The sequence below is a fragment of the Capsaspora owczarzaki genome (assembly GCF_000151315.2).
Source record: "Capsaspora owczarzaki ATCC 30864 unplaced genomic scaffold supercont2.2, whole genome shotgun sequence".
NCBI lineage: Eukaryota > Filasterea > Ministeriida > Capsasporidae > Capsaspora > Capsaspora owczarzaki.
In genome coordinates, this window is record NW_011887293.1 from 344,495 (window position 1) to 356,667 (window position 12,173).

The following is a 12,173-nucleotide window of genomic DNA, read 5'->3' on the forward strand; positions in this document are numbered from 1 at the left end:
TCTGCTGGAAACCACACGCACCCTCAATTGTCTGGGCGGCCACACACAAGCACCTCCAACCATTCCCTCCTTTCGCCACATCTCGTCGCGTCGCCGCGGCCAGCCCAGTCTCCCCGGCTGGCATTCGGGTTTAATTCGAACAGCTCTCCAATGCTTGACGCCATGTACCATGCCGACGAGGCAACGCCACACTCTGCGGGCAGCTCTGTCACCATTCCTTCAGCAGGTTCTTCCACATTGGTGCCTACTTTTGCTCCCGAGTCTGGTGTGTCTGCCTCATCTGTCGCAGCCGGTTCTCTGCTCGCCAATAATGCTCCTGTCATGTCAGGAGCAGCAGTGCCTGGCATGCCTTCCACAATGGAACTGGGCAATGCAAAGTTGGCTCTGCTCCCAGGACCTCATCAAATCTCCGAACCTGCTGCGATCAAGATGGAGGACGCGCCCTCGTCGTCAATGTCCACCCCAAATGCGCTTGACAAAAAGTTGGTTAGTTCAAAGACACAACCCATGTCGTCAGCTTCCCCGACCGCAACTGACGCCAAACCGGCGGCGGCGTCGGGTAAAAAGCCATCCCAGAAATCAACGGCTACTCCTCCTCCTCCTCCTCCTCCTCCTCCTCGTCCCTCTACTCCTCCCCCGCCTCCGTCGGCTGAGACGTCCGCCGATGCATCAAAGCGCGGGCGTGGACGACCCAAAAAGTCCGACGCGGCTGCTGTCTCGACGCTCGACTTGGTCGCGAACGACCCCACCGTTCCGCCGCCGCAGTTGATCCGCTCCCTCTTGCCCGCGCTTCCAAAGTGGCGTGGAACGGCCTCAATAGCACCTGGAGTCGACGCCATCTACCGCTTGATTGACCGAAAGTCGGATCTCCATTGGGGCATGTCGAGCAACTGGGATGTGAGCAATCAACGCTCCCGCCGCCGGACAGAGCGCGTCGTCGTGGACTTTGACGACGCTTCAACGCTCATGGCGAGTGCTGCGGAGAGGAAGGTTCACTCGGCGTCAGAGCCACTCAGCGAGACGTACGGCGAGTGCACCATTGGGTCTGTGGCCCGCATTTTGGACATGCTGGGCAATCTTTCTGCCTTTGTGCAGGAGAACTACCAAGGCCGGCTTGCCGTCCCGTACGATGCCAAGTTTGATCTCGGTCGCGACTCCAAGTTCCTCGACGTCGGGTCTGGGTTTGGCAAGGTCGTCTTTCATGCCAAGCTTGCGCGTCATGTTACCGAATCGGTGGGAATCGAATGCGTCTCGATGCGCCACAACATTGCCGACCACATTCGCCAAATGGCTGCCGCATGGGAGATTCCAGAGCTTTTGGTGGACGAAAACGCGCCCACCCCTCCTCCCCGCCGCACCTTCACCAATCCCTCAACCCCGATCGGCTCGAAAGCCTCCAGCGCGGCGGCGTCTCCTGCGGCCGTTGCCACTGACATCCATACCCTGGATTCCAGTCATCTGGAAGAAGGCCACCCGCCTCCCAATCTTTCCTTGCTAGAAAGCGACTCGGCCAGTGCGGTCGAGTCGACGCTTGATGGTACCCAAGGCGGTGGCGAGCCTCGTTCCAATGCGGGGGTTGCCGACACGCTGACAGCACAACCCATGGATGTCGACGCGTCAGCCTCCTCCGACAATGGGCACTCTCAAGCGGCGGGAATGCAGCATCCTTCGGAGGACTCGGTCCCTTCGGCAGTCGCAACTCCCATGGAGATCGAGCCGAGTGCTGCTGCTGCAGCTGCTGCAGGCAGGGGCGGCAAGGCCAGGACGGTGAAAAGCTCAAAGCTGCCCCAGCCTGGTGTGAGGTCGCTGCTCGACACGAACGGCTTGCTCTTCTGGTTTGGAGACGCCACTCGCTACGCCTCACTCGACTATACACACATTTACTGCTTTGACAAGGTGTTTTCACCCATGCTCTTGCAAGAGATGGCCAAAACGCTCAACCGCTCTGATTTCTACATTTTGGTGAGCTATCATGCTCCGGAAGTGTGGTTTTCCCTTGGCCTGTTCAAGATCTTCCCTCTGGGTGTCTGCCCCATGAAATCTACTGGCAAGGAACATTTCACGGCGTACATTTACCTGAATGTGGTAGCAGCCAAAGCAGCTCTTCTTCGTGGCTGATTGGATTTTTTATTTGTTTTTTTTTTTTTTGCTTTGAGCTGCTGTTGGCAAATGAGTGCCCCCTTCATTGAAGTTATCTTCGTCTTCCTTTGTCTTTCTTTTTTCTTGCACATTGCTATGTTATCTCGATAAAATTCGTGTTTGAACAAGATGGATTGATACATTTTTCATAACTCGTGTTGTGGCAGGTATACCACTTGCTGTACTTGCACTGCGGCGTCTTCGTCATAGAATGGTGCATGGTCAGCGGGAGCGATTGTATCCGGCTCCATCCAGTCTCGGTGGGGGTTACCGTCCTCGGCCACAGATGCCTGGGGCTGCTCGAGCTCATCGAGTCGCTTGGTCAGCGCGTCGCGCACCGTGATGATGGTTGATTTTGCAGCAACTGCGTACGCAAACGATGAGAGGCATCGGTAGCACTCATGGTGTTGGAGGCCATAGGTTCGAAGAGCGTCCTGTGAGAACAAAAGAAAGGTTTTGCGAACAAAGAGGAACAAACTACTTGTAAGTTCTGCAGATATTCTTTGCTCGTCAGGCAGGCACAAGCCACACGTACCATTTCAGCGTGTTGCACAGGACATGCTTCGTGAATTTGCTGCAGCAGGCGACGCAACATGCGACGCTCATGCGCAATTGAAATTTCGCTGTTGGCATCTGGCGAGGCCGCTTTCTCGCGCTGCTCGAGAATGGCGAGCTCGTGTTCGTTGGCGACCATGACGCGCATCGCAAATTGCAAATCATCGTCGATCGGTTCGTCGATAGACGGCCAGAGACGGAACTCGTACCAAGGACTGCGTCAAGAAGGCGCGGCAAGTGAAATGACATTGTCAGTAACATTGGGCAAGACGCCACGCCCACACTTGCCTGGAGAGGCCGCGACCCTCGAGAAGACGCAGCCGCCGCGGGTAATCAATGTCCTTTGATTCCCAACTCAAGCGAATGGGATAGAAATCGAGATTCTCGGACATTTCAACAAACCCGTACAGGAGCAACAATACATGCGAAGACATTTCGTAGTCGATTGTAATCTGTTTTGACGGTCAAAGCCTGTTTTGTGAGCTCTCATTCGTTTTCGTTGTCCTCTCGCAACCCCCCCCCCTCAAAGAGATGGCATTCATAGGCAAACCTCCTCTCCAGCTTTCAAGCTCGTTTTCGTCCGGACGAGAATGTTTGGTCCACTGGCCACCACGACCGCATTCTGAGAGAACAAACCCATCCAGACAGTCAGTGAAAGGGATACACAGGTCCACTGTCCAAGCATGTCGCAAGGATCGTCCGCTCCAAAGCAACGTACCGGTTCTCGGTGGTGATTGATCATGTCGACGATTGGCAACAGGGACAGGCCATTCTTCTCGGACTCGTGCAGCCCGCGCGTTTGTGCAATAACGGCAGCCCATACAAAAGCCTCGATGGTAAAGTCCACGCCGACGAGATCACTTTCGTAGGTCTGATTGCGAGAACGTGAGTATGGAAGCGCGGCAGCGCGAAACACAATGCGATTTTGCTCGACGCATCTTACGTCGATAAAGGGAGTGATGACGCTCTCGTACACAGCCTCGAGGTTGCGAATACGCTCCTCGCGCAATTCTAGCAATTCGGCAGCACGCAAAATGTGAATGAATCGCAAAACATGAACTGACGCACACTCTCCGTACCTTTGACGTAAAGTTGCTCCACTGGCCACAGCTCGACATCATTCCACTCAAGCATGGATTCAATCGGATCAGGAAGCATTCGAAGCCAGGCACGCCAAGGCGAATCGGCACGGCTCCGCTCGTACATCAAGCCCAATGCCAACGCCGTCATTGGATCGATTGCGTTGTCGTGTTGTTCGTTGAATTCATCAATCAACGATCGGAGAGCCGAGTCTATCATGGAGACAAGGTTCACAGCAGTCTCAGTCGATGCTCAGATGCTCAGAGAGTCCTCCGCTGCTGCTCACCGAAAGCTGGCACTCGGAATCTTGCACGCGGTGGCAAAGTCACGATCGCCTCGCCACGTCTAGCGGGAGCATTGAGCACGAGTCCCAGCCCCTTGTTACCATATGTACGCAATTCAATCGCCGGATCCCCATCAGTCAATCCAATCCAATCAAGCCATCAAGCAATCAATCAAGAGCAATACACCTTCACACAATGCCAAACCAAAATTCCCCACAAATCACTCCGAATTCTACTCTCTTACCCTTGATTCGAACAGGAACTTGGCGGATGCGGACGTGTCTGTGGACGGTCGAATGTCGACGCGCGCCATTTCAATCTCAGCCCTGCGCGCCCAGCTCACGAGATCAATGATCCGCTGCACCTGTGCGGCTGTCCCCGACGCCGAAACGCAGCGACGAGAAGGAGAAGGTTCCGGAAGTGAGTTTCATTGCGCGTTTGTTTGTCAAGGACGAGGCGAGCGACAAAGCGGATCATTGCGTGCGATTGGCATCAAACTCACTCCCGCCAACAAGCCGCCCTTCCTGTGCTTGGACGAACGAGACGCTTGGAAGCAAGAGCCAGTGGAGGACGAGTATGGCCGCGGCCAGTGCCGGAACCGAGCGTCCTGGCTGTGGAGGGAATGCCATCCGAGCGACAGCCACGAATGAACGAAGAGTGAACAACGCAGCCCCCAAGCAAGAGCTCCGATCAAAAGGGGGGGGGCAGAGAGAAGAAGGTTGTGTTTGTGTGAAATGATAGAAAACTATATGGTGTTGACCAGAATAACATAATGACAACTGGCAAAAAGCAAAAAAACCAACAACGAGCGCGAAACAATCCAATTTGACACCACCCCACCCTCAAGAAGTTATGCCTCGGAGACACCGCCGAGCTCGGCAATCTCGAACGGCGCGCCAACAATGCGAAGCTGAGACGCGGGCTTGAGGCTCCGGATGCACTCGGTCAGGCGATTGCACCCGAATATTTCAATCCGCGACAACTGCTCGCACGATCGCACAATCGCAGCAAAGCTCGGGTCGTCCATGGACCGACACCACGAAACATCCAGCACCTGCAGGTCTGTCAAGGCCTGCGCGCTGAAGGCGGTGGGCTCGGGGAGCGGATCCACAATGACGACGCCGGTGGTCGGGTTGCGCCGCACAGGCAGCTGCGCGTGGTGGAGACGTGTCGCTTCGATTGCTTGGTCGAACAACTCGCGGTCGTGTGCAATGCATGCAAATAGCGCCGGAGTAAGATTGTTGAGCGAGTTTAACGAGAGGACGCGCAATCGAGGGCAGTGCAGCACGAGCTGGCCGACGCCCAGATCAGACAAGGTGCCACAGCGAGTGAGATTGATTTGCTTCAACTCGGGCGCGTGAGTGGCGATATTGGCAACGGTTTCGTTCGTCATGGCTGCCGCGCAATTGGCCGCAGATAGGCACCGAAGCGCGTGGCAGCGCGAGCCAATCATCATACCCGTCTCACGCCCAATGGCAAGCTCGTCAATGTACAGCTCTTCGAGGTGGGCGCCGATGGCCCCGAGCAACGGAATGACACCGCGATCGGTGACTGTGCACTGCGCCAACGACAGAGTTTTCAAATTTGCGAGACCGTGGAGGACAGAAAGCATGTCGTCGGTGATGGAGATGCAGCACTGCAGCGACAAATGCCGCAGCGAGGCAGACAGAGCGGCCATGTTGTCGCTCATCGTTTTGATGAAGCGAGCACCCAAGTTGGCGGAAACCGAAATCTCGAGCCGCTCCAGCCGTGGATGGCTTTGGACAAGTCGAGCAAACGCGGCGTCTTTGACGAGGAAGCAGCCGTTCAATCGAATCGCATTCAGCAGGACGCACCTCTCGGACAAAAAGTCAAGAGCGGCGTCGGTGAGCCGGCCACAACAATCCAAGAGCAAGCTCAGCAAGCAGGGGCAATGCTCGGCGATGAGTCCAAACCCATCTGCATCCAGGCCTGGTGCGCAATCGAAAGGAAAGGCCGTACACAAAACACAAAACGACGACAAGCAGACGACAAAAAAAGAGTCAGCAACCTTAAAAAAAAAACACGAAAAAGGAAGAAGCACTTTCGTATTGTTGTTGTTGTTGCTGTTTGTTGTCCAACATACCAGAGCAATCGCCCAGCTTCAATTCCTCCAGCTCGGGTGTAAGGAACAAGGTCAACGTCGAATTGTTGAGCTTTCGGTGTCGGCAGATCACGGAGCGAATGTTGGCGAGGTGCGCGGGCGCAATCGGACCGAACGATTCAACTGAGTCGATATACTTGCAAATAACCTGCACAACAGTCACGAAAGAGGGGGGGGGCAAAACGGAAATGAGCCAACAAATCAGCCATAACAAGACACAAAAAGTCTCTCCTCCTCCTCCTCCTCTCCCTCCCTCCCTCTTTTCCTCGGCTTACATTGACACAAAGTTGCTGCAGAGGAGGCACGGCGGTTTCCGTCCCGAGCACATTGATTTTGGTGGCGACACGACGACCGCGCTTCAAAGCCGACTCTGGCTGCTTTTCTGCAGGCTTGGGCGACGACGATGCAGATGCTCGCGTGCGTTCTGGAGGCACTGCATGCACCAGCTGGGTCTGCTAATGCTCATATTTTCTGGCGTCAAGCGACAGTGGCAAATGATGCAAATGGTGTGTCCGTCACGCGCCATATCGGCAACGAAATTGGAATCTCCGCGGAATTGCCAATCATTATCATCATCATCGGAACTGGACGAGCTGCTGCTGCTGCCGTTTCTTTTTCGAGACTTGCGCTTTGGTGTGCCAGTGGAGCTTGCAGCCTGTTCCTTCCCTTTGCCTTTGCCTTTGTCTTTGTCTTTGCCACTCGGTTCACCGTTGGCGGCACCATTGCCATTCGCCGTGTCCATCGACTGAAGCGCGCTGGTAGCCGAGCGACCCAACATTGGAGCAAGAAGCAGGCTGCCGTCTGGAGCAGTCGCCGTCTGCGCATTGAAAGAGGGTGCAGAGGAAGAGCTAGCAGCACTTTCGACCTGGGCATCAGCAGCGGCAGCATCAGTCGCCATTGCTGCCGTTGCTGTTGCCTGGGCTGCGGCAGTAGCGGCGGCAGCGGCTGCAGCGGCGGCCTCGTTTCCATTCCGTCGGCGATACCAGTCGGTCGGAACACGCGACCGAATACCTTGCTCTTCCAAGAAGGAAGTGAGCGCGCTGCGGGGACCACGAACATTCCGCCGCGCTGTCGCTGTCGGAGTGGGTGCCGCTCTGGAGGATGGCGGTGGAGCAAGCATGACAGTGTTGCTTCGCGGTGAGCCAGACTGTTGTGCCTGTGGTTCCGAAGGCGCAAAGTAACGCTGCACGACAGTACTGGCTGTAAGCGTTGCTGGGTTTGCTGATTGTTCTTCTGTCGCCGAGGATGATGAGCTACCATCTCCATCATCGGGTTGAGGAAGAGCGGGCGCTGCCTGCGACTGTGTTGGCTGCGTGTCTTGGAGACCAGTGGTCTCGGTTGGCCTTGATTCAGGTGCAGGAGCAGAAACTGCAGAAACAGATGCAGGAGCGGGTGCGGAGGAGGACGAGGACGACTCTTGCGGCGGAGGCGGCATGGAGGACGACGATGCTGAGACAGCCGAATTGGGAGAACCTGCAAAGGATGCGGTTGTCCATGCCGCTCCCTGCTGTAGGCGAGACACGGAGCAGGCATGGCAGTACCATGCCGAGTCGTCGTCTGCCAGCTCGTTCTCGTCAATGTCGAGGCAAACCGGGTGGAACGCACGAGGGCAGCCATCGCAGCACAAGAGCCGCCCTGTGCCACGGCACTCGGTGCAAAACTCGTCGTTCTGATCTCGAGCTCCATCGGCCGCCATCATGACCTCGGCGGGAGGTGGTGGTGCTTGGGCAGAGTTGCGCCGCGGGCTTGCTGCTGGTCGCTGTCGTCGGCCGCGACTTGAATCGCCGTCCGCGGGCACGCTCGCACTCTCGTCGCCATCCGCTTGAACATCCATGCGCGGCCGTTTGGCTTGGTGTGTCTGTCTGCGAGGTCGACCCGTCGCAGCAGCAGCAGGAGGAGCAGCACAAGAGCATCGGCGGCAGTCTCAATCTCGCCGCCATCTTCCTCTGCTGATGACGACGACGACGACGAGTCCGTCTGCGCCGCTCTCCTCGTCCGCTTGTTTGCTGGCATGATCGTCTTCAACTTGACTTGCTTGTTTCTTCGAGGAGTTCTTGTTCTAGTTATCAACACGCGACAAAAAGACTGAACAAACCATAATTTTAGTGTGCGTTCATCTTTTTGCGTGTGTTCTCAGCAAAAGCCCGCGCAAAAAGGGAGAGTCGCGAGTGTCCGAGGCGACTCTCCCTTTTCGCGATCAATCCATCATTGCCATTCCCCCTCTCTTCTTCAACCCTCGACGTGCGCACAACTGTCGATCTGACCGAGTCGCGGAGATTACCATGTTGTTTTTGCAAGCGTGTTGCGTGCTCGGTCGTGCAATTGTCTTGGCGGCTGCTCCACCTGTCCGCTCCTGCTCTGGTTTGATTGAGCGTATGTTTCTCTCAGGATGCTGATCTTGTCTGTTTGGGGGAAGGTGAGGGGCGGGTTTGATCGACGATTGCTGAAAACACTCCAAACGAATAAAGCTCAGTCGTTCTTCTTCTTGTTCGCTTACCACATGCCTGGCGTCAAGAGAACCGCTGCTGGTCGCCCACGCCGCAGCACTCGCAATACTACTGCTGCTGCTGCTGCTTCTAATGCTTCTTTTGATGCTGCTGCTGCTGCGAGTGATGATGCAGAAGGCGAGGTGATCTCCGTCTCGAGCTCGTCCGCGGCGGGATCGTCGGAGGTTGTCTCGGCTGCTGACGAGGACGAGGACGACCACGCAACCCGCCCGAAGCGCGCGCGTCGTGTCGCTGCTGCTCGTGGCAGTACAAGTACGATTGGCGACAGTCCGGTTGCCACCCGTCAACCAGCTCTCGCACCTGCAGCTGCAGCGGCGGCGGCTGCAGCAATCGCCACAAGGCGAGTCCCAGCACCGCGCACAGCGAAACCAATCCCTGCGTCACTCCTCGTTGACGACGAGTCGAACAGCGACGAAGATGACTTTATGCCTTCGTCAGCCTCAGGCTCGCAAGCTTCCCAGCCAACCCCGATGCGCGGTATGGCATCCTCATCGCCGGGTGTGACTCCCGCTCGCCGTTTCGCACACAAGTCTACCGATGTCCTGAATGCGGATGTCAACAATCAAGCCATGCATGTGGATGATGATGATGATGATGATGACGATGATTGGAGCGCTCTCGCATCTCCGATTCAAGGCGCTAAATTGGCACGTCCGACTCGCGCACGTCGCGCGACACGCAACTCCAACTCCAACTCCACCCCCGCTCGGAAAAGGTTTGGCCGTGCTGTTTCGAGCGACAGTGATGATGGGTCCTTCCACCAACAGTGATGCTGTGGAGTCCATCAGCTCAGACACGGCCAGCTCCATGAGTGATGGCAGTGAATCGGACGTTGAGGAGGAAACAGAGGACTTGCTCGAGGATGATTCGACAACCACCGCCTCCACCACCGCACCAACCCCGCCGACACCTGCGACGCCGAGTCCGACAGCTGCGACTCTGAATCGACGTCGGCAGCCTCGTGGCCGAGGTGGCCGTGCGGCCGGTGTCTCGAGCACCGATCTGCATCCTGTCGACCCGAACACCAACGAAGTTGTCGACACACATCTATCCGTCCTCGAAAAGCGGTACCGTAGATTCCTTGATAATGTAAGGTCAAAGTGGAGATGTTGTTTTGGAGTGAGGAGGAGGGAGGGGGCGTTGCTCTTTTTTTTTTTTTTTTTTGTTTGTTTGGTTTTTTTTTTTCTCGGGCGCTCATCCCTTCTTACTTGCCTTTTGGTTCGGTCGCTAGCGCCATGAGAGAATCTACCTCGTCCATCCCGAACTGCGAACGGTTTGGACGGATTTGGACGCGCGAATTGCCAAGCGCGCTGCGTTGGTTCCGGAAGCGGCAGTGGTCGCGCCAGCCGACAAGGACGGGCCCGCTGGACCTCCGCGCATGGCTGCTCCGCCCACCCTCTTGTTGCGCCTCCTGCCCTTCCAGGAGGAGAGTCTTGCCTGGCTTCTGGCTCAAGAGGCGTCGGATTTGAAAGGCGGCATTCTTGCAGACGAAATGGGTATGGGCAAGACCATCCAAATCATCTCCATGCTGCTCGCCAGCGACAAGCACCCCGGCCACCCCACGCTTATTATTACGCCGACTGTGGCCATGTTGCAATGGCTGTCTGAGCTCACCAAGCACACTGCACCCGGCACTCTGGCGGTGCACGTGCACCACAAAAAGACGGGCCGGGTCACTGATGCTGCCGACCTTGCGCGGTTTGATGTGGTGCTGACGACGTACGCGCTCCTGGAAGGGGATTTCCGTCGCTCCACCTACGGCTCTGTTCGGAAGGCTGGCAAGGTGATTGAGCCGTCCGTCCTGCAAAATGTCGAGTGGCATCGCGTGGTGCTGGACGAAGCGCATTGCATCAAAGACCGCTCCTGTAGCACCTCGCGTGCCGCGTTTGCCTTAAAGTCCACCGTTCGCTGGTCGCTGACGGGCACTCCCCTTCAAAACCGGGTTGGCGAGCTGTACTCGCTCATTCGCTTCATGCGTCTCGATCCCTTCTCCTACTACTTTTGCACACAATGCTCCTGCAAGTCCCTCAACTGGAGCTTTGCAGGCCAGAGGTCTTGCACAGATTGCGGCCACCGTCCCATGGAGTGAGTAGAAGAACTGTGGTTTGTAACTTTGGAGAAATTATCCGTGTGTGTGTGCTGTGCTTGGAAGTGCCTGATTCTCACCTCTTTCTGGTTGCCTTTTTTCCCTCCACTTTTGGGGTTGCACTCTGTCTGACAGTCATTTCTGCTGGTGGAACTCGGAAGTCCTCAAGCCAATTCAGCGTTATGGCGGGTTTGGTCCTGGCCGGGTTGCCTTTGAGCAGCTCGGGCGACTCATGAACCTGTGCATGCTGCGCCGCACCAAGCTTGAACGAGCTGCAGATCTCGGCTTGCCGCCTCGAATTGTCGTGACACGCCGAGACATGTTTAACGAGGAGGAGGAAGACTTTTACCAAAGCCTGTACAAGGAATCCAAGACGCGCTTCCAGACTTATGTCGATGCTGGCACAGTGTATGAATACGCGAAAAGCTTGTGTGAAGCAAGCGTTGGTGGTGGGGAGGAAGGGGGGTCGGCTCAATGATTTTTTTATTTCATTCTGCGTTTCTTCTCCCGCAGGCTTTCAAACTATGCGCATGTGTTTGAGCTACTGACCAAAATGAGGTGGGTTTCATTGTTATGCATTGTGATGGGTTGTCGAGCCCGAAATCTCACTCCACTAACATTGTCGTTGTTTTGGTTATTTGTTTGTTATTTCACAAATATGCCAGACAAGCGGCCAACCACCCCTACCTCGTCAAGCTCAACATGGCACCATCCGCAACCACTGCAGCAGATTCCATGCAAGTGTTGGTTTGCGGAATTTGTCACGAAGAAGCGGAAGATGCCATTGTTGCCGCATCCTGTCGGCACGTCTTTTGCCGGGAAGATATGCACCTGTATCTGTCCTCCAGCGGTGTCGACAAGCCTCAGTGTCCCGTTTGCTTCCGCCCCTTGACGGTGGACATGAACCAGCCGACATTTGAACCCCCAAACCCGACTGGTGGCACTGCAGCAAGGAAGAAACCCTCCATCATCAACCGCATGGTGTTGGACCGTTGGCGCAGCAGCACCAAGATCGAGGCTCTCTTGGAGGAGCTGTATCGGCTTCGCGCCGATGACAAGAGCATCAAGGTAGTTCAAGTTGGACTTGTGCTTTTTTTTTTTTGTTTGCTTGTTTGTTTTCTCTCTCACTCACGTCGTGCGCGCACACGCACACGCACACTCCGTTGCAGAGTATCGTATTTTCACAGTATGTGAACTTTCTCGACCTTGTGGAATGGAGATTGCTCAAGGGTGGCATTCGTTGCGTGAAACTGGATGGCCGCATGTCGCCGGAGCAACGAGATAACGTCATCAAGGCCTTCTCGACAAACCCGCAAATCACTGTTTTCCTCGTTTCACTCAAGGTAAACCCCGCCGAGTGATTGTTGTGGTGTTTTTCTCTCGGCTTTTTGTAGTCTGTT

General features: G+C 55.8%; 4 protein-coding genes across 4 annotated transcripts; 2 read left to right on the forward strand and 2 right to left on the reverse strand.

The window, feature by feature from the left end:
* Positions 1–879: 879 nt before the first annotated feature.
* Positions 880–2,118, forward strand: CAOG_01286 (hypothetical protein; the record flags this gene model as incomplete). The annotated part of the gene is made up of 2 exons (XM_004349756.1): positions 880–1,453; positions 1,499–2,118. The coding sequence occupies 2 exons, from the start codon at positions 880–882 to the stop codon at positions 2,116–2,118; spliced, it is 1,194 nt and encodes a 397-aa protein (XP_004349806.1).
* A 123-nt stretch (positions 2,119–2,241) lies between these two features.
* On the reverse strand, positions 2,242–4,705 carry CAOG_01287 (hypothetical protein). The gene is made up of 10 exons (XM_004349757.2): positions 4,561–4,705; positions 4,303–4,430; positions 4,061–4,151; positions 3,774–3,986; positions 3,638–3,705; positions 3,413–3,565; positions 3,245–3,316; positions 2,983–3,146; positions 2,675–2,909; positions 2,242–2,573 (listed from the first exon to the last, which is right to left on the reverse strand). Exons 1-10 carry the CDS (start codon positions 4,685–4,687, stop codon positions 2,286–2,288), a joined length of 1,539 nt encoding a protein of 512 aa, XP_004349807.2. The 5' UTR covers positions 4,688–4,705; the 3' UTR covers positions 2,242–2,285.
* A 203-nt stretch (positions 4,706–4,908) lies between these two features.
* CAOG_01288 (hypothetical protein) lies at positions 4,909–8,014 on the reverse strand (the record flags this gene model as incomplete). The annotated part of the gene is made up of 4 exons (XM_004349758.2): positions 4,909–6,008; positions 6,163–6,328; positions 6,456–6,613; positions 6,700–8,014. 4 exons carry the CDS (start codon positions 8,012–8,014, stop codon positions 4,909–4,911), a joined length of 2,739 nt encoding a protein of 912 aa, XP_004349808.2.
* A 644-nt stretch (positions 8,015–8,658) lies between these two features.
* CAOG_01289 (DNA repair protein RAD16) lies at positions 8,659–12,134 on the forward strand (the record flags this gene model as incomplete). The annotated part of the gene is made up of 6 exons (XM_004349759.2): positions 8,659–9,776; positions 9,919–10,772; positions 10,909–11,181; positions 11,287–11,331; positions 11,439–11,841; positions 11,943–12,134. The coding sequence occupies exons 1-6, from the start codon at positions 9,234–9,236 to the stop codon at positions 12,132–12,134; spliced, it is 2,310 nt and encodes a 769-aa protein (XP_004349809.2). The 5' UTR covers positions 8,659–9,233.
* Positions 12,135–12,173: the final 39 nt, after the last annotated feature.

What these genes read in the sequence shown, in the direction of transcription:
- CAOG_01287 (XM_004349757.2), bottom strand. Translation starts at nt 4,687, where the DNA reads ATGGCATTCCCTCCACAGCCAGGACGCTCGGTTCCGGCACTGGCCGCG. An exon ending in GCTTGAAAGCTGGAGAGGAG is followed by an intron (nt 3,147 to 3,244) that starts GTTTGCCTATGA and finishes CCGTCAAAACAG; the next exon opens with ATTACAATCGACTACGAAAT. An exon ending in GAGGGTCGCGGCCTCTCCAG is followed by an intron (nt 2,910 to 2,982) that starts GCAAGTGTGGGC and finishes TTCTTGACGCAG; the next exon opens with TCCTTGGTACGAGTTCCGTC.